The sequence below is a fragment of the Spermophilus citellus genome, assembly GCF_964194105.1.
Source record: "Spermophilus citellus genome assembly, chromosome: 8".
In the NCBI taxonomy this organism is placed as follows: domain Eukaryota; kingdom Metazoa; phylum Chordata; class Mammalia; order Rodentia; family Sciuridae; genus Spermophilus; species Spermophilus citellus.
The window spans coordinates 143759818-143783596 of NC_138189.1; the positions used below are offsets into that span (position 1 = coordinate 143759818).

At 36.7% G+C, this 23779-nt stretch overlaps 1 protein-coding gene and 1 long non-coding RNA gene across 2 annotated transcripts; one reads left to right on the forward strand and one right to left on the reverse strand.

Annotated features, from left to right (window-relative positions):
• Nucleotides 1-474: 474 nt before the first annotated feature.
• LOC308655050 lies at nucleotides 475-17607 on the reverse strand. Its single transcript, XR_014023373.1, has 3 exons — nucleotides 17496-17607; nucleotides 15292-15392; nucleotides 475-667 (listed from the first exon to the last, which is right to left on the reverse strand). It is a non-coding gene; the product is annotated as an uncharacterized lncRNA (long non-coding RNA).
• A 297-nt stretch (nucleotides 17608-17904) lies between these two features.
• Nucleotides 17905-23309, forward strand: PABPC4L (poly(A) binding protein cytoplasmic 4 like). Its single transcript, XM_081304651.1, has 2 exons — nucleotides 17905-20729; nucleotides 23092-23309. Exon 1 carries the CDS (start codon nucleotides 18641-18643, stop codon nucleotides 19757-19759), a length of 1119 nt encoding a protein of 372 aa, XP_081160777.1. The 5' UTR covers nucleotides 17905-18640; the 3' UTR covers nucleotides 19760-20729; nucleotides 23092-23309.
• Nucleotides 23310-23779: the final 470 nt, after the last annotated feature.

The window sequence follows — 23779 nt, forward strand, 5'->3', positions numbered from 1 at the left end:
TTTTATTTTCCCAAAGTCTCTTCAAATAGATCTGTTTTCCACCATCATAAGCTAGTTTGAGTAACTGATATATTAATGCATTGGGTTTCTTTGTGTTTGAAATTGAGGGGTTTACCAATACTCTTGAGTCTTAAATTTTTGTGTGATTTTTTTCCTCTTTTTCTCTGCACTACTGCGTACCACATCCCTGGTCCTTGGTAACTTTATTTTGGTGCAGGTCTCTTCAAGAAGCCTAGGCTGGCCTTGGACTTGTGATCCTCCTGCCCCAGTCTCCTAAACCACTGGGATTAGAGGTGTGTGCCACTGAGAAAAGCATAATCTCAAACTCTCTGATACAAAGGTCAATAATGTGGTTCAACATAGGGATGATTCTATTTTGAAGTCTGCAGTGGGAGGCACATTTCAAGCAAAAACATGAAACTTTTTTTTACATATAGGTGCATGTGGATGTGTGTGTGCATTTTTTTTATATGCCAAGTATCTTGTATGAGTTAGGAAGAGCTGAAAACCACTTAATTTTACAAATTGAAAAAGGAAGCCCTAAAAAAAGGGATTTCTCCAGCCTGTGGTCCATAGCTTACAAGATGGGTTTCAATCCAAGGACTTCTGAGAGCCCATGCCATGATCTTCCAAATAGGACTCGAGAAACTCCATATATTCTGTTTTTCTGTGAGAAAAAAAAATCTAATTATTGTTTCCAAAGCATTTTTTAAATCCTGCCTAATTTTTTATATCTCTGGTAGGAAGTGAAAAATTAAATTAATTGATGTATGTTAAGTCAGCATTTGAGAAAAGCATGAATTAATTTACTAATGCTTACCATTCCACAGATATTTTGAAGCCTGACTTTCTGAGCCAACACTTTGTCACTTAAGAAGAAAGCATTTTTTAGTTAACTTGCTTGTTACATCACAAATATTTATTACCACAGATTCATCACTCCCAGTATCTGGGTCTGATAAGTTTCATAAAATAGATATCAGAGTACTAAGAAGAGACAACTTCAGAAGATTGGATTTGAGAAGTTCACTTGAGAATAATAGATTTCCAATTCAATAGAAATAATAATGTTTGAAACTTATTGTATATTTCTCAATCAATATTAAGTTCTATAGACTAATAATAGACAAATGAGTTTATATGTCTCTGGAAATATAAGGAGTTTTCATTGTTTTTCAACATTTCTTTCACTTAACATGTATCTTAGCTTATGGTACTAATTTAGTATTTTGAAGCAAAATTTCTTAGATGGGAAACTGGAAGTATTTAAAGATCACCTGCCAAAAATTATTGCTTACCAACAGATTAAGCAATCAATGCTACTTCTTATTTATTTTGATCGGCTAATATTCTTTAGCAGCTTTGCTGAGTTCAATGATATTTCTTAAGTAACTTAGTTGCTACAAAACAATCCAATGATATTTCTTAGAACTTCTTTTCATCAAAATCTATACAGCACTGGGTATGATTATAATAGACAAAAAGAAACAAAGTTATCTAAAGCCACATGTATATGGATGATAAAAACTAAAAATAAAAAAAAATATATAATATGTTATTATAGGTCATTTATGTACATATTTTAGTGTCTATTTCCCTCTTTCCAGTTAAATTAAGCACCTGTTGATAAGGACTATGTCCAGCATCATTTTCTTCCAGAATTTAGCATATCTGACAAGTACCAAACAAATATTTCTTAGAAGCATATCTGAGTCAATATTATTTCACATATGTATTAAAAACCACCTAAAATACCATATTCTTAAACCAGGAACAATTTGACATTCAGATTACCTTGTACATTTCCTATATATTTATTTTCTGCTCAGTGTAAAAAATATACATACCAACATCTAGCTATACGTAACACTTAAACATCCATACATAAAAATATGTGCATGTACATTTTTACTCTTCTAAACTCTTCTTAAATAATTATACCAAATGTCTTTGCAAAATCTAAGAAGAATATTTACTCAAGTAATCTGAAGATATTTAAGTGTAGTTTCTGAAAATTATAGGTATTGGTGTTCCTCCCTGTTATGTGTGAAAATGAATAAAGAAGTAGAAATAAAATTTTGCTGCCATATTTTAATTTTAATTATAGTTATTAATTCTATTGCTTTTATCAATATTTTAAGGAAATCACCCCATGAATATTCATCTGTAATTCATCTTTACTGAAAAGGCTATACAGAGAAAAATGGTGGAATTAACAAAGAATAATACATACTGATTACATACCTAACACTTCCTTAAAAATATCTTTCTAGTGTGATTATTCAAAATATCCAATGGAAATGAAACATCCCTGCATATAGTTTGTTGAGCTGTCACAAATTCTGATCACTGATTCTAATGGTTTTGCATCATTTCTACATAAAAAGGTAAAACTTGCCATGAAACATAATGTAGGTTTCTACCCCAGAGATCTTGTATTTGTCTCCATGGGGAATTCCCTATCACTTTCTTGTGTTTGGATAGCTCTTCTTTAATCCCTAAACTTACACTATAAAATAGTGCCAATTTTCATCTTTAAACTCCTCTAATCTTTAGTCATTCCTCAAATTATGCTAAAATGTTCTTCATATAACTGTAACTAGTTCTGCTAATCAACACAGAGATTAACTCACTTTTTCAAGAATTACAAGATTCTCCATGAATCTCGTATTCCAAGAATAACTCCCTAGCTTCTACAAATACATATCTTATAATGAGTTCTATTTTTCAGCATTTTCTACTCTCACAAACAAGTTACAAGGAAGAAAATAAAATAAGGCAAACTTACCAGTATTTAATGCTAGAGGAAGGGCAAAATACTAACTACAATAATTAGGTTGTGATGTCCAACTGGTACTTTTCTGCAGTACTTGTAAACTTCATTAACAGTCACAAATTATTATTGCATAAACCAATTATGTAAGACTTAAATTATATTTCAGAGACAGAGGAAGGAAAGGTATTGTTAACATTGTAAGCTAAAGAGAGATGTGATCAGAACACTAGAGAATTTCTCACCGGGGATTAAGTGACTGAGAGTTTTACATCTTTACCACAAATGGGGCTGTAGCATACAGGATGAGGTAGGTCAATGATTAAGTAATGCAACTTTTTGTGTGTGTTCAGTAGTTTCCTTTTACTGTGAGCAGAAATAAACAACCATTTAGAATAAATACTCTAAGAGCCATAAAAGATTAAAGCATCAATAAAACAAAAAGGTCCCAACTAATAATCAATAAAGGAAGAGAAAATAAGTTGTGGTTTATGAAAGGAAAAATAAGAAGTTGAAATGGTTTTAAAAATAAAATATGCCAGTTAAAGACTAGATGAAGGGTTGTTGATGACATTTTAAAATTCACATGACATAAAAAATCAATACAAGCAAGTTTAATAACAACAACAACAAAAAGAGTTGTCATAGCTTACATTGTCTGTCAACAGAAATTGTGTCTCTAAAGCCTTCCAGCTATCTAGTCCTGCACTGTAAAAGGAGTTGGATGTCTGCTCTGACCTGGTTTGCATTTGCAGGGATATGAGGGTACAGATGAGGTTGATGTTGGTATGACTGAATGTTAGGAAAGACTGAACCTATGATATTAGGCTAGAGGAAAGTGAGGAGGGTAAAGGGTGCAGGGGATGGAGAAGACTACTGGTATACACAAGGCCAGGGAAAATGTTCAATGGATTACCAGTGTAAGGAGGAAGACTCCAGTCTAGTAATGGGGATGGAGGACCACAGAATCATCAAGAGTTTAGTTGGCAAGTAGGTAGTAAACCAGGAAGGCATCTGAGTCAGAGGTTGGTAAGTAATACTGGATACAGTCTTTGAGACAGCTAGGGACACAATGGATACAGCCACTTTCCCATCTCTTATCTAGAAAGAATCTTCAAAAATGGTCCATTCACAGTGTCTGAAGTGAGATGTTGACTTCTGGGACATTTCCAACAAAAGACACCAAGGGGGAAAAAAAACTGATCATGGAATCAGACTACCTAGGTTTTTATCCACATGACCTTATGCAAGTTCTTTAAACCCTCTTTGTCTTGATTTCTTCCTCTAAAAATGGATTAAATGATAGTATTTGGTGCAGTTTTATAAAAATTAAATAATTCACAGAACATGCTTGTAACAGTAGGTCTCATATTAAGCTCTAATATTGTTGACTTCCATTATTATATCAAATGATTTTATATTTACAATCTCCCTTTCACAAATGGAATAAAAAAGAAAATCCCAGAAATGTTTGTAAAGCCAGCCTTATGTCACCAGCTATTCTTTATTTTCTCCTAAAATGTGACTCCATGTTCATTTTCTGCATTCCTAGAATGTGGCCTTTTACCCGTTATCACCCTTGCCTCCCATTCTTTTTGATTATGGATCATCTCTGAAATTTTCCTGAGTAGTGGGCTTTTGTGGGTCATTTGAAATTAGCCCAATTTTCTTCTGGAACAGAAGAGCTGGAGAGAATTTCAGCTGTGTCTCTGTGCAAATTCCAGTGGGTCAGGAGATCCCTAAGGGTTTTGTTAGCTCAAAATCCCTGTACATCAAAATAGCATATTCTGGATTCTCCCAACACCTCTTTCATAGCCTGTGGACGGGCTCTTCTCTGATGCCTTCTTGACAAGCTGTGTCTGGGGACCTTACATCATACAGTCTTGTGAATTTCTTAATTAGCTAGCCTAGAGGAAGACTAGATGTGTTATCAAGAAATAAATGGAAAATAAAGAGCAGGAATAAAAATACAGAGGATAAAGATTGAACATTTTGAATTAAGTCAACAATTGGGCATATAAATTTGAGTGATGATGGAAAATATAAAATTTTGTTGTTTTTATCCTCTCTTTTGTTAAAATGTCTCCTAAGTTACTTAGATAGTGTTTTTTTTGTTTAAAAAATAGACACCACCAGGTTTTCTGAGATCAGAAATTATATTTAAAGTGAACATAGTATGAACAATGGTAAGTGCATACTTCGGAAATTACAGAGACATAGATTAAAATTCTCTCTCTCTTGCTTATTATAATTACTTGGACAAACTAAGATTTCTTTGTGTGACATCTATATGATAGATGAGAATAGATGAAATAAATGAGAATCTTATTTTCCTCTTAAGATTATTTTCAAAAAAGATTAGACAAGACTAAGTAAAACTGATAATATTAGTACGAATTTAAGTAAGTAGTTTTCTCAAATACTCTGTGCTTAATACTTTATACATAGTGATTGAGATTTAGGTGATGTTAGAAAGATAGTTGCTGTTAAAAGTTATAGTGAAATTGCCAGGCACAGTGGCAGATGCCTGTAATCCCAGCTGCTCAGGAGGTTGAGATAGTAGGTATGTAAGTTCGAAGTCACCCTCAGAAAAAGCCAGGCACTAAGCAACTCAGTGAGACCCTGTCTCTAAATAAAATACAAAATAGGGCTGGGAATGTGGCTCAGTGGGCAAATGGCCCTGAGTTCAATCCCTGGTACCAAAAAAGAAAAAAAAAAATACACACACACACACACACACACACACACACACACACACAGAAATTTAAAAGAATCATTGTAAAACATAAAGTATAACTTCGGATTACATACCAGTTTCAACTCAAACATATATAGCAACATACCATCTCTAAATTATTTTAATTCCCAACTATCTTAATATAGGCTCCTGTCAATAATAATGAAAATGATGCTGTGGCTGACCCAGCTTCTCTTTCTGTGGTCTTTGCCCCACCATGGGTATGGCAGGGTCATTAAAAATGAATATTATTCCAAAATAACATTCATTATGATAACCTCTTCTAAAAAATAATATGGCATGAAGAAGCAATCAACCTACATCACCAGGAATACAATGTATCCTGTTTCATATGTGCCCCTCTTGGAGGAATATCAGGATCCATGTTCAACAAATTTTGCTGCTCTTTTTCACAAGAAATGTTTTAAGATAAACCAAAGAAGTTGGGGAAGTGAGAGAAATACATATAGAATAGAAAAGATAAATCACTAGGAAAGAATTTCAGGCTTTCCATTTCAAGCTGACTCCTTGTGTCCTGAAAGGTGATCATAGTTGACTGACAGCACTAATGCACTGAATTTGCATAAAGTTGAAGACTTTGTAGGACATAAAGGCAGGCTTGCATTTATAAGGTCTCTCTCTCTAGGGATTGTTAAATTCTAGTGCAGCAACGGATTACTTTGAATCAATTTACAATTGTCAGCAACTCCTAACAGAATGGTGCATGGTATAGTTCAGCCTGAGATGTGGAAATGACTGATTCTTTGGGAGGGATAAAGCTGAAAACGGGTATCTAAGCTCTAGGATAGTTCCTAAGTCAGAGGCTACATTTCAAAAAGGGATTTTTTTCTAACTAGAAATCCATCCAAGTCTATACCTTTCAACATAAGATTTTAAGGAGGCCATGGTGAAGGATGCTGTGACTATAGATATTAAAGAGATGTCAATGTCTCATTCTTGAAAAAGAAAAAAGGGACACACAGGCTACGGTAGAGCTAAGGCAGAACCCCAGTCAAGCCTGGATTGTAACCTGCCCACCAAGGAGCCCTGGATTATCAGTGTTAGAAAAGAAATAGGACAAGCAGTCCAGACTATCCTCTATATCTTTGGGTTTTAAAAGTCATGATTATTTTTATAGGGTGTACATGGCTTGGCTTCAAAAACTAAAATGAAGTATTGCAGAAACTGAAAAACAAGAAGATTATAGAGTCTTTAAAGACTTCCTCTGAGGTGGTTGTGGACAGAATAAGCATCATATCTGACTGCTCTAAAGAAAAGTTTTGATAGAGTACAAAATGCCAAAATGTATTCTAAACAGAAGTTGTTTTCAATTATGTTGTGAGGCTGAAAGAAAATTTTACTTAGGACAATAGGCACAAAGAGTATTAAAAATATACATTCTGAATTGAAATCAGGAACTAACCAGGTACCTAGTTATGGGTGTCTATGTGTGTGTGTGTGTATTTTATATACATATGTGTGTGTGTGTGTGTGTATATATATATATATATATATATATATATATGAAATATGTGTATTATATATATATATATATATATATGAAATATGTGTATTATATATATATATATATGGATGTCCTATAGGCATATATATATATATATATATATATATATATATATATATACACACACACACACACACATAAATTATTTTAATTCCCAACTATCTTAATACAGGGTATCTTAAGATATTTGAGTAACAAATGTCACTATGACCATTTTGAAATAAATACTGTTTTTTGGAGTGCTATAATTTTGTGAAAATTAGTAGGAAAATATTTGAGAAACAAATATATGTACATAAACATATGAAGAAATATGTAAACTCTCAATTATAACGTTCAGCCTATTTTGGTGCACCTCTGTCAATTTTGTTGAAGTGTTCACAGAATTGAAACATAGGAACTTAATGGATTTTTTTTTAAGAGAGAGTGAGAGAGGAGAGAGAGAGAGAGAGAGAGAGAGAGAGAATTTTTAATATTTATTTTTTAGTTCTCGGCGGACACAACATCTTTGTTGGTATGTGGTGCTGAGGATCGAACCCGGGCCGCACGCATGCCAGGCGAGCGCGCTACCGCTTGAACCACATCCCCAGCCCCCGACTTAATGGATTTTTAAAGAAAAAGTAACTAAAGTCAGTACACCAGGTAGCTTCCAGTCTTACTGATACAACCTTACATCCATCATCACTTCACTAACTGGGGATGCAGGAGTGGTGCTGAGCACAGGTAAGAAATGTGGAACGCTACCAGTAAGGGACAAAAAAAAAATGCCTGCAGGGTAAGTGTGATCTTCCAAAACCATAAGAATCTTTGTTCCGTACATGACAAAGATTGTCCATAATTAATTCATTTATTCAATGCCAAAAACTAGGAAGACTTGGATATTTTCCTCTACTTCCGATCTACCCAGTCAGCATGATAGTTTCATGTATGATAGAAGACATGACACTGATGAGTCAGAGAAAAAATATTGTTACTCACAAGAATAGTTGTAGTCAGTCTATAACCATTTCTTGGCAATTGCCTGAACCCTGATCCCCAAGGACTATGTGATGACTATGTCATTTGATACCTATTTGTTTAGTAATTTACATTAAATTAGGGGATTCTGAGATTAGGGAATGGAGGTCTTTTATATAAGACAGTGAGAATACATTCTCTTTTTTTGTTGTGGATGGATACACTTATCTTCTGAGGCTTTTTGCCATATAAACATCTCAGAAAAGATGTTTATATGTCTGGAAATATAACAGTCAGACCCTGCTTGCAAATCACACAGAAACAAAATGGCTGATGGAGAATTCTCCTCTTATTTCTATACCACCTTTTCTTTTGGAAAATTTTCCCATCAGTACACACTGTTGGGAGGAGTTAGTCTGCTCAATTTATTCTGTATCTATTGTTGATAGCAAGGCTACTATCAACAGGACTCTAAGCAACAGAATATGGCATGTTTGTAGTGTTGACCTCAGCCATGTGCATGAGGGGGCTAGGCCTGGGATTGAGCAATTCCTATAAACTACCAGGCTCTACCTGAGATGGAGAATAACTTTCTTCTTATTTTTCTGTGTTTACCTTACCACCACCTGAAATCAGCCATTAATGGAGCTTCAGTAAGATATATTTTTGATAGCATAAAACTGCTTTGAGCTTCAAGGACAATGTCTGGGATAATTCTATCATTCATAACTAACTTGGATGGTGAGGTGAGGTATGAATGCCTTTCAGGGCCATTCACAGTAAAGCCAGGATCAAATCTCTTATCACGGTTTCTAATTGGATGGCTCTCATTATGGAGATAATTGTATAGAGGTTACATCTAAATAATAAATCTGGAAAGATCACCCAAGGGTTGCTTTATTTTAGAAAACTCTCCAAAGTCATCTGAGACCTACATGATAAACTAGCATCATGCCCTTAAACACTTGAAGATCTCTTGTGATCATTTCTAAGGTTCAAGCTACTATATTTACAGCATAGAGGCAAGCCAATGTGTGGCTTCTAAGCAGATCCAGATAAAAATCCACATTCAATTAACCTTTTGGGGTACAATACTCCACATGAGACCTACCATCTTAGGGGTACAGGCTGATGATGACTTCCACCTGTCATCCCAATAACTGGTATGTCTTAGCATTCACAGTCAAGTTCAAATAGAATGTGAGTGCCTGACAGCAGTCAGTCCAACCCACACTCTTTTTGTTGTGCCAACACCTGGGTCCCATTCATCTACTCCATCAAATAACTGAATAATAACTATGGAAAAGGAGGTGGTGAAAACATGTGGGGCATTGACAGCAGATTTGCAGGGGAAGTGCAGGAGCTGAGGCCACCCCCTGCTGTTTTCAATAGACTTCACAGCAAGGTTTAGGGGAATAGCATTCAAATCATGATTCAGATTTCCATGTGGTAGAGAAAGGAAGACTCAGCAGTCACTTAAATTTAAAGTGTTTTCCACAGTTTGGGAGAGGCACACATTGTGTTTTTCTTCATGAGCAACTTTCTGCGATGATTCTAAGAGACAAAGATCATTAACCTTCCCCTCTTCACCATACCTCTTGAAGTCTAAGATAGTCCCTGGATACTTACGACAGTGCTCTTGTGTGCAAAAGAATTGTTATGTCCTACTTCATAAGCTATGACTCCACAGTTTTCCCAATCATCCATACTTGTACCCAGACTTTTGTCCATAAGGGGTCATAGGTCACAAGGATATTTTATGAAACTTATCATATCCATATGTCTCCTATTTTTAGCTGCATAGAACACAATCAAGGGATGTGGTGTGTAGTGTATTGAACAAATAGTCTTTATAATTATGACATATAAATATGCTAATCCAATAAGAGTATCCAGCTGGCTGAATCAGAATCTAGTTTGAACCCACAAGGCACCATTTGGCCATGCAGACTCTTGGAGAGCAGACCAGCTGGTTTGGCATAGTGATACTATTAGGGCAAACAAAAGGCATGTGGCTCAGGAATGAACAGAGTAGAATGCCAACTATTTATTATATGTCTATAAATCTGCTCTTTTTGTCCTGAATATTACCCAGGATGTAGCCAAGTGAAATGCTCACTGGCTGGGAACAGCTACATTCAGTGACTAAACTCACCTACTAAAAATGTAGACCAGGAGAAGTCAAGGAAAGTAGAGTCAGATTTTTTTTGTATTTAATTTGGGGCAGGAGATTCCAACCCTCCATGTTACCAGATGTCAGTGAATATGGAGTATGGAACGTCCACTAAATTACTTGTTTATCAGACCATGGCCAAATAGGTTTTGGGATAAAATATTCCTTGGTCAAATACAAATATTCCTGATTCCAAAAGCCAAAGATGGTAGCAGTTTAGCTCCAATGTTAACCACAATGAAGTTACAGTGGGTTGGCTGAACTCGAACAGCAAGAAACACTGTGAGCTGAATGCCAGTCAGTGGTGATGGGGCAGTACTCAGAGCCCCAGGAGATAGCACCCAGTGGAGATTGCTGGGAGTAAGCAAGACTCCATGCTTTGTGGCATTCTTTGCTACATAAATAGTCACGAAATGTAAGATGCACTGACAGCCCATCAGCACCAGAAGTAACCTGAGTGGTGCAGGTTCAATCAGCAGCTGGATTGCTGTCTGAAACACAAGCCTCTAGATGATGCACTTAGATGTTTCTGTAAAGAGCAAAGATTTATTACGAAAGGCCAGTGTGCCAAAGAAGGTTGTCTTTAATCCGCCAATTTGTAGGAATGTCTGAGCGTCGACCACTGAAATTCTAATATATATTTAGTTTTGAAATGAGTTGTCAATTGAGTTTTAAAATCAACAAAACCAGTACATTGAATGGGCCCATCAGGCCAATCCTGTGAACTGTGCCAATCAGGAGAATTTTGACACTTTCTTCTACCAGGGGACCAGGCCAAATGGTGTCTTCAGCAATTAGTATCCAACAAAGCCTTGGAAATTTAACTTGCTCCATTCCTGGAAATATCTCAACACATTTGAATGGGTTTCTAGGATCTGACTTCCTGTTGGGAACTGGGAAGATTTTTTTTATGCACAATCAATGATACTAGCTGGGCAATGTTTTTGCTGCCAAATCCCATAAATTTCCCTCAAATCCCATAAATCTCTGCATAAGGCCCTTTATCTTTCTTTTCTAAAAAACAATGTCTTTGTCATCATCCTATCCTCATTATTAATATCAAGAACTCTGAAGGGTCTAAGATTTTGCCCTACTTATCAACTAAGAAATTATTTGCCATAGTTTTGTAAATGCTGGTATAAAAAACAGTGTTTTTAGGTCAGAGACAAGAAATTTCTTAAGTAATAGCAACTCCCAGTATACTAGCATTTTCTTTTGACAGTACCCCAAGAGTGGGGTGCACTAGTTCAGGAGACACCTGTCCATAGTGGGTTGCCTAATAGTAGAATAACCCAGAGCTTAGAAAGCTTGTTCTTTTGGGATAGGCAGAAGATGTGCCTGCTCAGTGGTACAAAGAGAGAACAGTATCTCTAACTTGCAAGCCTATAAACAACTTTGCCCTTTGCTTCAGGAAAAAAAAAACCTACTCTATCTTCCAAAGCTATTTGCTGTACAAACATCTTTTAAACCACACTCCACAAGAAGCACTCCATGCCTTCATTTCCAAGATGCAAAGAAACGTGAAAGATGTGTGAAGAATTACCTGCCAACTCCCAAAGCATCAACTTTAAGGACCTGTTGTACTATAATGCTTGTTCTAAGCACTGAAAATAAACTGGTAACTAAGTCAGAAAAAATTCTTTCCTTGATGGAACTTACATTTAAAGATAATGTCAGTGGTATCTGTGTGTGTGGTGGCAGGGAGTGATGGATAATGAAAAATAGCAAATGTGTCCATATTTATATGCATAGTAATGGTAGAGAGGATATAAATAGGAAGAAGCTAATGGTAAGGACAAGTCTTATCCCCCCATCCCCAGTTGTCTAGTGATTCTGGCAGCTTAGCATAACAGCTAGCATCAAAAGATCTCAGAGTTGCCACTGGAAGAAAGGATTTTGCTTTGGAAGCAGGCATTATTAAACTTCAGGAAAAGAGCTTCATATCTGACAGAACTTTTTGTCTGTTTGGTCTTGTGTTGTTGCATTCAGAAAGTCTGAAATGTTGGAGCATCATAAAACCTTTTTACGCATTACAGAAATGGGCCTGGGGCAGTGAGTGGAGAAGGTGATTACCTACTCTAAACTGGTAACAGCCTATTCAAATGATTGAGTAAGGCTCCTCTTGGGAGCAATGCATGAAAGGTGGAGGAAAATGAGAAGAGGAAATCCATGATACCCAAGAGATCAGTTTCCACTAGTTCTGCCAACCTGTCATGGTTTGTTATACCAGCATCCATGATGCCACTGTCTTTCCTGGACTGACTCTCACAGATCTTAATCCACAGGCCTTTGAGATTCATCCTGTGGAAGCTAGGACACTGCTTTCTAGATAGGAATTTCCATGACTACTTCTTTTGGCTTAGTGTAGACAAATAGGCTAAATTGTCAAGCACAGCATTCCATTAATTAAAAAAAAAAAAAAAAAAAACTGAACAGGCAGGGAATTCTCCAATCTTTTCATCCTCCTTTATTCTACCTGAACTTTAATAATGAGGTTGATGCTTTGGGACATTCTAATAAAATAGATGTATGTCTTGAGAGTTGTTCAGCATTGGAGACAGAGAAGTCCAGCTGTTTACAGAAACAACTCTGAAGACTTGAGTGAAGAGTTTCTCTGGCTTTGGCAAAACAGTGTTAACACCAAGGGGTAAGTCAGGGTGTGGAACAGGTGGACAGGAGGTAAATAAAGTAGAGAGGACAAACTGATGAAGTGAATGGTTTCTAATCACCCATCTGAGCATAGTGATCTGAAGAACATTAAATGAGCACTTTCCATCACCAATTGTGTGTGACTTAGTGAACACCATGTTCTCCATCCTTGAACTAGTTTCATCAGTAGTTGACTACATCTGACTCCATAGACTTCAGAATCTACTTTGGTCTAATTAAAATAGGAGATATTTTGTTTGAAAATCCTTTTCATACATGAAACAGTTCATACTTAGCTATAAGTAACAAACAGTTTTTGCTGTAGCAGAAAGGCTTTCACTTCTACAGAGAGCTCATTGGACAAAACTGCAATTTGGGATCCCCATATAATTTGTACTTTTTTTTTTTTTTTAAGATTCCATGTTTCCAGCAGTTGCCTTTTATATTAACTTCACATTACAATTACATTTGTGAAATGTGAAGAAAATTCTGCCTTATTTATACTTTCTATTCCAACAATATTGAATATCACATGATACCAACACTTGCTTGTCTCTAAATTTCTTTAGTACCATTTTCTTTCCAAAAATGTTTTAAAACTTTATCTCTTTCATGCTAAATTTCTATCTGATATATTGATATTATATTTTTTTAAATTTTATATTTTTTAAAATTTATTTTTTTCCAATAATGGTCCATGAGACTTTTGGGGAAAGATACTGTGTTTTATTTTAGTTTTATGACTGTACTGCCTAACATTCTAACTGGTATTTTTTTTTTTTTTATTGAGTTGAGTCTCTCCTCAAGATTCACTAGTCATCAAGCATTTCTTACAGAGAAATTTCAATGTGCTCCATGAAGAGAATCCAATTCTGAAACATAAATCTCAGCATACTCCTCTGAAAAAGTTAACACTAGTTGGGTTAAAAAGTCAGAAAACATTGCAACTGGAAAGAGACTATAATTGTTGTCAAACAAAATTGAAACTAATAATCTGAAGGATGCACTATTATACTTTGCAGCAAATATTGAACATGGATGTTTTATAATATAACAAAAGCATGTTTCATTCATTGGGTTATTTTCTATTAAATAATTGTGACCATTTTGAAGAATAATAAAAATGATTCAATAACAGTTCACTTCATCAGAGTTATGATTGATGCAAGTGGACCTTGGGAATTCCTTCAATAGAATTAATACAACAAATTTTTATTTTACAAGGCATTTCCATACCCCAGCTAGTTATTTATTAATTTATCCGTAAATAGCTACAATGGTAAGCAATAGCTTCTATTGCCATCAATATCATTAAAGAGAGACACTGACAATTTTTCTGCCATCCAAGCAAATCATAAATCTTATTCCCACTTAATTTTGAGAGCCAAACAAGAAACAAACTTGTACTTTGAAAATCAACTTAGTTAAATGACACAAGATTTGGTAAAATTACATTTTTTAAAATGAGACAAAACACTGGATTTTAAGGGAAATGTTTTCAGAACATTTAGAAAATAAAAAAGACACATATAAATAGCTATAACAACTGGCTAAGACAAGCATAATACAACTAACATCATAAATTTTAAGTCAAAGTGCATCAAATCTGATTAACTGATACCAAAATGAGTTTCATAATATAATTCACACAATAAATAATTTGCTTTAGAAAAGGAAAAATAATCAGTGTCAGGTGGATTAATAGGAGAAAATATATTAAACAGGACTCAGTGGTGGTAGAATTTGGATAATCACTAAGAAAGGGAATATTTTAAAAGAATTAACTGCATTTACATATAAAATAGATGCAGGATCAACTTGACAGAAGATATATGTAGTCAGAAAACGATTGATTTTGCAAAGCCTTGAAAGTCATTTATTAATTTTTACTAAACTTTTATGAAGAAGATGCTAGTGAAATTATTCTGGCAGCAAAATGCAAGACAGACTGACGTAGAGACAGACTGACAAGCGAGTAGGAATAGTTGAGGCTTGTGCAATCATATGCAAGGAACAGAAGCCAAGGCAACAGCAAAGGGGAAGATGCACAAGACATCCCCAAATAAGAAATTACTGAATGAACACAACTGAAAATAGATGAGCTGTGGAGAACTAAAGGGAAGAAACCATAGATGCCTAAAAACGCTGCTTTTTAAACTACAAAAATTAAATTAGTGCAAAGAGGAAAATGAATAAGCAGGGCCAAAATTGTTGGCCATTTACTAAAATAGGGTTAGCATCAGTTATATAAACTTACTAGAAATAGGACCATAGGACCAAAATAAGAATTTGAACACTCTTCCTCATTTTCCCTAAAATGATGTGTGAAAAATTATGCTAAATTAAGATGAAAAACTCACATATTACCTGAATATTTTGGTATCATGTATATATGATGGATTTATCAGCTTTTTGTGGCTGTGATCAAAATACCTGACAAAAACATCTTAGAGGAGGAAAAATGTACTGTGACTCACAGTTTTAGTCCATGATCAGCTGTTACATAGCTCTGTTTGGGATGAGGTGGAGCATCATGGCAGAAAGGTTTGGTGGAATAAAGCTGCTGAGCTTCAGCTATCTAGAAAACAGAAATACAATGAGGAGAGGGTAACAGAGTGGGAACTGAAGTGGTATGGTGTGGCTAGAGGAGGTGTGGATTAGGGCAAGGGTTTGGGTATATACTTTTATTTGTCAAGTGAAGCCTATCTCTGCTTCCTGTTCACCATGTGAGCTGGTTCCCTCTGCCACACTCTTCCACCATGATGTCCTGCCTCACCTCCAACTCCGAGGATTGGAGCTGGACTTCTATAGACTAAGTCCTCTGAAACAGTGAGCCTCAATTGAACTTCTCTTCCCTGAAATTGTTCTGGTCAGATCCTTTAAGTAGCGATATAGCTGACTAAAACAGATCCTATAGGAATAACTCACATACAAAAAGTTTCACAAATAAAAACCATCAATCGAGACTTGTCTGGGAGTAATCATAGATCCATTGCTTATAGTGGAAGAATAATACATATATTTTATTTCAACCCATAGGTCATTGGTTGGAACAAATTCTTGTAACAAAAGACAGGTTGACTAAAGAAAAACAAAAGTATATGTGTAGGAGTTTATTAACATGTATACTTCATATATCCTTGGGAGATACCAGAAAATAGATCTCAGAGAAGTATCTTTAAATTCCAACTCATACATCATCTTCAACAAAGAATAAAAAGTTATTCGAAAAGTACCAAGACAAAACAAAAAGATTTTGAGTCTCTTAGGGAGACAGGTAAAGGGAAGGCAAATAACTGGCAGGCAAAGACTAGTTAGTAAAGTTTCCTAATGTAGTTTCATCTGGTACTATCTCCGGTCTCATAAGATTACAACGTTCTTTAGTGGTCAATCACTTGTTCTCCCCAGTAGAGAGGAGATCAGGATATTTTTGTGTTTGTGAATTTATGCCTTCCTTTTAGACAAATTGAGAGAAGTCAAAGAGAGTCCCTGCATCTGGTTCTTAATTGTATTCAGCTCAACAACTCTTCATAGTTTAGGGTAGCATATTATGGTCCCCCACATATGAAATTTTAGATAGGCTAACAGAAATTTAGATTATCATCATAGTTTGGATATGAAGTGTGCCACATAAGCTCTAGTCTTACTGCAGACATGTCTGGAGGTGAAATAATTGGATTTTGAGAACTGTAACCTAAGCAGTTTATCCTAGTTTGAATGGACTGACGGGGTGGTAACTCTAGGCCTGTGGGACATTATTGGTGGAGGTGGGTCACTGAAGACACGCCCTCCCTGGAACTACTCCTTTTGTTGGGGGCTGGGTACTCTGCTTCCTGGATGCCATTAAACGCATAGCCCTCCCCTGACACACTTTTCCCCCATGATATTCTGACTCTTGTTGGGCCCAGAGCTTCTGACTTGATCTACCATGGAATATACCTCTGAAACTGTGAGCCAAGAAACTTTTTCTCCTCTAAGTTGTTCTTGTTGAGTATTTTGATGGCAGCAAGGAAAAGCTGAATAACACAGTTCTAGAGTGGAAATCATGTTGCTTTTACGTGTATTAATAATGATTTTTGCTGAAATATTATTACTAAGAGAGAAATATGTATTTTTTTCCTCCCACTAAATCAGGACTCATCTAGTTGCAAATTACTGATATTCAGAGCATAAATCAGAGACCAGGAGATTTTGAATCACTCACAAGCTTGTCAGAAATGTACAGTCTTGGGTCTATCCTACTTTACTGAGTCAGAATCTGCTTTTAAACAAGATCCCAAAGTATATCCATGAAAGTGTGCAAAGTACTGAATTTTCCTTACACAAGTAGATTCACCCATTCAGATGTGCAGACAACTAACTTTGACTTTCTATGATATACTATGATTACAATTTTAAACTTTTATACGAACGACATTAAATCGTTTTGTTTAATGGTAAAAGAACGAGAGACTAATGTGAGTGAAATCTACTTCAGGCCTGGTATTGTGTCAGACATCTCAGAATCCATTAATTAACTGAGTATGTACATACAGCACCCCCTGAGAAGTGCTGCTATCTCCGCATCTCGCACTGTCAAAAGCAGCCTCAGGTTAAGTACCTCTCTTTCACGGAGTTGATTTATTCAATAACCCTGAGAACACCGTGGGCCTGGCTCCTGGGGTCCTGGGACGTACCGTACCTTGTAAATATGGGAAAGCGCAAGGCAGCTTAAAGGTTTCTAAAGGAGAAAAGCAAACTTTTCCGAAGTGTTGAGGAAAACTTTTATCCCGAGAAAGCGCTTAACCGGTTTCCGTGGAGCGCATTTTGCGGAGCTGACTTCGGACAGGCCGCGCGTCGGGCTTCCGTCCCGGGACCCGGGCGGCCGTGGAGGCTGCAGCGACGGGACCCCCGGCGCTCGGCGGGGCGGGCGCGGAGGTCGGGACTGGCCCCGGAGTGGCCGGCAGCCGTCGCTGGGCGGCAGGCGAGCAGGTGGCCGCCCGGCAGCCCGCGGGCGGGTGGGCTGGCTGGGCCACTCCCCGGGGCCGCCCTCCTCCACCCAGGTCACCGCCCCCTGCTTCCCGGCCCCGCCACCCGAGCGCGGTGGGAAGTGTGTCAAGGGGCGGGGGAGGAAAAACGTTCTCAGGAAATATGGAAAAACATCCCACTTGGCAGCGAGCGCGCGGGAAGTTGGGCGCGCGAGTTCCGGGTTTCCCGCCGCGGCCGGAGCTGCGGGTGAGCGCGGCCTGATCGTCCCGGTCCCTGCGCCCGCTTCGGTCCCCGCGCCCCGCCGCCGCGCGCTGGGCTCCGAAGGCGCTGGGCTCAGGAGCCCGCAGCCGCGTCGGCCGGGACGGCGCGGCGGAACCGGGTCCAGGCGGGCTGGGGACTCGCGTCGGCGACCAGGCCGCCCGTCACGGCTCTGCCTGGGTCACAACTTGCTGAGTCCCTCCCCGAGCAGCTGTAACTCTAAACTGGTCGAGTGAGGCCTATTTTTATTCAGAAACCGGCGACCCGGGGCTCCTGAGGAGATCGCTCAGATGGAGGGCCAGCCCGGCTCTGCAAGGTTTCTCGCAAATTGGTGGGAAAGGGAAGTCTTGTCCTGATATCCTTTCTTGGAGAGCTCAGTGTCCTATTGCCAAGTCCTGAGAAGGGGAATTGGGTTGCAGTGGACCTTTCTGATGTGGCTGTTGCCTGCGCTTGGGGTGCTGTACCTGAACCCCATTGATTGGCCAGGAAGCGGCTGTCCTGAGGTCACCAAGATTTAGCCTGCCCCATCGGTGGCCTGGCCCAGATCCTGCAGGAATTGCCCCCGAGAACTCCTGGGAACAGGCTTGTAGTGGTGCAGAGATGGATGTAGAAGCCAAGTACCGCATGGCCTCCTTGTACGTGGGTGACCTGCACGTAGATGTCACCGAGGACCTATTGTTCAGGAAGTTCAGTGCAGTGGGCCCTGTGCTGTCCATCCGCATCTGCAGGGACGCGGTCACCCGCCTCTCTCTGGGCTACGCTTACGTGAACTTCCTGCAGTTGGCCGATGCCCAGAAGGCTCTAGACACTATGAACTTTGACACGATAAAAGGCAAATCCATCCGTCTCATGTGGTCTCAAAGGGATGCCCACCTAAGGAAATCTGGAGTTGGGAATGTGTTCATCAAAAACCTGGACAAATCCATAGATAACAAGACGCTGCACGAACATTTTTCAGCTTTTGGAAAGATCCTTTCCTCCAAGGTGATGAGTGATGACCAAGGCTCCAAGGGTTACGGCTTTGTGCACTTTCAGAACCAGAGTGCAGCAGATAAGGCCATCGAGGAGATGAACGGGAAGCTGCTCAAAGACTGCAGGGTATTTGTTGGCAGATTCAAAAACCGCAAGGATCGCGAGGCCGAGCTCAGAAGCAAAGCCTCCAGCGAATTCACCAACGTTTACATCAAAAACTTTGGGGATGGCATGGATGATGAGAGACTGAAGGAGGTTTTCAGCAAGTATGGCAACCCCCTGAGTGTGAAGGTGATGAGAGACGCCAGCGGGAAATCCAAAGGCTTCGGCTTCGTGAGCTTCGAGAGCCACCAGGCTGCCCAAAAGGCTGTTGAAGAAATGAATGGAAAGGACATAAACGGGCAGCCGGTTTTTGTGGGCAGGGCACAAAAGAAAGGAGAGAGACAGGCTGAGCTAAAGGAAATGTTTGAGCAGAAGAAAAAGGAAAGAATCCGTGGACGCCAGGGGGTAAAACTGTACATTAAGAATCTGGATGATACCATCGATGATGAGAAACTACGGAAGGAGTTTTCTTCTTTTGGATCCATTAACAGAGTGAAGGTAATGCAGGAGGAAGGACAGAGCAAGGGGTTTGGCCTGATCTGCTTCTCCTCCTCCGAGGAGGCCCTCGCAGCCATGGCTGAGATGAATGGCCGCATCTTGGGCTCCAAAGCCCTGAACATTGCCCTGGCCCAGAAGCATAACTGACCTCGCCAGCTAGCATTTATAGCAGGTGGCGGAACCATAGCGATCTCTGCCTGAATTGCCTTCAGTGAACTTTAGAGCCCACTGATGGCTGCTTACGTTATTAGTAAATTTTATGATAAAAATTTAGATCTTTTTTTTTAACACAAAAACATTTTTTAAAAACTTTTGTGAAGAAACAAAATGAATCTCTGAAACTTGGTTCATTTTACAGAGGCACAGCTTTTCATTTTAAAATTGCAGATTTTTTTTTAAATTATGATGTAGTAGTCAGAGCAATAAATGTGGTTAGATATATCTTAATGCTATTTTGAACCAGCTGAAGTAATTGTGAGTCTATTGCATATTTTCTTTCTTACTTGAATGATATGATTAGCTTTAATTTCTTCTGTGAAAATATGTTCAAAGTAAGGAATACAGAGTAATTTATTTTTTACCAATAAATTTTGTAATTTTTTTAACAAAATTGTTTTTGAGAAATCAAAAGTTTAGAAATTAGTAGTCCCCATTCAGTTAAGTGTCTAATTTCATTTTGAGTTAATGTTTTAAGTATCAGGGAGTAGCTGAATTTCTTTTAAATTTTTATAGGGACATGGTTGTTTTTGTAATGGTTTAAAATTATACAGGTTTTTAAAGTTGGCTACAAACTGGCTTTTTAAGCTATTTTTTTTTTTACTTTTTCTATTGGTTTATTATAATCCAGTCCTTTCTAGTTTTCTAAATTGTTGCTTGCATAGTAAAACTTTATACATTCCTTAAATTATAGTTCTGTATCAGTTCAGGTGACCCAAAGATGGGCTGGTCTTAAATCATTTTAGGCCTATGCAGCTCAATGTTATACCATAAGTTTTTGTCACATACCAATAGTATGAAATGCATATGTATAGAACATAGAAAATATGTTTAAAATCTATGTTTAAATCTCTGTTTTAGAGTGATCCATGTTACTGATGCTCTCTCAGGGTTCCAAACAGTAAGTTCCTTTATTTTTATAAATGTACACCTCCTTTTATTAGACTGTGAGAGCTATGTTGCCCATTAATATTCACTTCCAGCCTTGATTGATCAGAAATTCACTAATTGAAGTTATATTGCTTGGACTGTTTTCTAGAATAAGTTTTATATTAGTCTCATTCCCAAATATTTTCTTTCCTTTCTTTCAATCAAATTACTCAGCTCCTTTTTACACTTTTTAAAAAGGCATTTAGTAATTGGCTTTTTATTATGTGCTGCTTCAAATCCATTTGGAAAAAGCAGCAAGAGTTATTTATTTACATTAAAATAATTTCTTTAAAAATTCTTATGTTGTACAGGGCTGTAATCTCAGCTGCTGGAGGCTGAGGCAGGAGGATTGCAAGTTCAAAGCCAGTGTGAGCAAAAGCAAGGTGCTAAGCAACTCAGTGAGATTCTGTCTCTAAATAAAATACAAAAGAGGGTTGGTGATGTGGCTCAGTGGTCAAATGTCCCTGAGTTCAATCCCCAGTATCAAAAACAAAACAAAACAAAAATTCTGATTTGCTCATACCAAAGATATCTAGAAAATGATTTTTTTTTGTTATTGTTGTTTTCATTTTTTTGGCTTTATATCCTTTAACCTTATATTCAAATATTTTGTTTCATATTTTACTAGTACAGAAGTAATATTAAAATAGTTTTCTTTGGCAATATTTTGACTATGAATGAATGAGAAATATACATATATATGCACATATATAAATACATTCATTGCACATGTTCTAAATTTAAAAATCTAAGTCAATGAAAAAAAATCATGGACAATGACAAAATGAAGAGTAATATGTAAAGTATTATGATAACAGATCAGATATATTAAAATTTGGTGCATATTCTCCACACTTTTTTCTATATGTGTATACGTAGACAATTTGAGAAATGTAGAATTATATACATTTTTGTTTTAAGTTACTTTTTAAATTTGACAATATGCTATGGTCAACTTTCATGTTCACAAATAACCATTTCAATATAATTTTAATGACTATAATTGTAATGACTTTTATGTTTGGTCAATGATTATTTCATAATGCCACTAATTTCTTGTTGATAAACAGATGGTGCTAGGTTATATTTTCCTTTTCTCCTCTTTTCCTTTATCATAAACAACTTTAGGATAAACATACTTGCAAAGTTATTATGCAAATATACCTACTTATTTTCTTAAGAAAATGAATAGGATTAGAATTAAGAATTAAAAGAGCAAGCAACTTAAAAGTGATATTGTAAATATTGTCCAGAAAAATTGTGCCACTTACATTAATTTATCAAACTAGAGAGGTGCCCATTTCCATGTACTCCAAGGAACAAGGGATTTTGTGGCCAATTCGACATGATATGTAAAACAGAATACTTCGATATTGCTTTGTTTGACTATATTTTCATACTGATTAATTACCTATTTCATGATTTTAGACTAGTTTCTTATTGGGGTGTTTTTTATTTACATGGATGTGTGAAATTTCTTTGTATTTTAATTCATTTTAAATCCGGTCCAAATATGCTCACTTTGTTTATAGTTTTGATAGTTCAAAAGTTAAATTTTAACCTCAAAATTTTCAATTTTTAGATGTCTATGACATCATGCTTCAAAACATTTTGAACATCTTAAATATACAAATATAAATGTATAAAACCCATATATATTATATATATTATATATTATATATACACATACATATAGCTTGTCTCTATTGTCTTTTATTACTTTCACCATACTTTCATATTCTCAATGTTTTTATAAACTCTTTTGTCTATAAAGTATGTTATATAAAAAGTACACCAAATTTTTTGGATGTGTCTGATTATTCTAAGTTCATGGCATGTATTTTAGTAAATATTGATCTAATTTAAGAATTTATGTTAAACTTATGTGAAACTAACTCACTGGTTCTCACACTGATGTGTTGAAAGCATTTTTACCTCAGAAGTGAAGAGTTCTTAAGGAAAGGTACCAGGCAACAGGAAGTGCAGAGGGTGTGTCAGGCCTTGACATCCCTTTCTGGATAATCCAATCTATAAAATGTTCAAATATTTGAATAACATTTGATGATGCTTGTACACAGATTATCAAGATACCAGGAAACTGAATTCTTCTGTCCTCTGCGCACAAGGAATTGATAGTATTTATCAGATGTCTAGGTAAATTGTATCTACAGTTTAATGGCACCATAAAGTACCATCTTAGTAGAGTTGTCTTAATTCTAGGTTTCACCATTAGAAATGACTGTCACCTTACCAAAATATATAACCCTATAGATTTCCTTGACTAATGTATTTAAATTTTATTAATTCTGTTTTTGTTTATGTGTGTGTCCAAGTCATCCTAGCTGATAATAGAAGTTCATTCTTAAAGAAAATGAAATGTTTTGTTCCCAAGTGCCTTGATGAATAAATAGAACCTCCATATTTGTGATAATGATTCCAGTAAAGGTAACTTACATAGCAATGTCTTGAGCCACTGCGTCCTGTTTTGCCTCCTACTACACATTGCCAACTCTGTTGTGTAGATGCCTGTTTGCATGTTACAACTGACTCATTATATATGTGCCTTTTAACCTTTCATTTTTTTTTACTTTCTAAGTGAAAATTGTTGGTTAAGAATACAGTTTTGTAGTGGTATCATATCGACATTTTAATGTTTTTAATATTTTTATACACATGGAGAAAATATTCAATAAAATTTAACATTTAAAAAATGAAGACATGTCTGAAAATGATTTTGACCGATTTCATTAACACTTCTACTTTTCTAAAAATTTATTACTCTTAAGAATAAACTGAAAACTACTTTTTAAATGAAGACCCTCATATTCTTGTGGTTTAAAAGAATAATACCTATGTAAACTAGCATTTATTTTTTAACTTATAAGAAAATACTAGTTTGAATCAAGTTTTTATTAGGAATAATTGACTATTTTAAAGACACTTATAAGTTGTTAGTTTATTTTGTCAGTACCAAAATGAAATACATGAGACCAACTACCTTGTAAAGAAAGATGGTCTATT

Coding starts and splice junctions, on each gene's coding strand:
- PABPC4L (XM_081304651.1), top strand. CDS start 18,641: ATGGATGTAGAAGCCAAGTACCGCATGGCCTCCTTGTACGTGGGTGAC.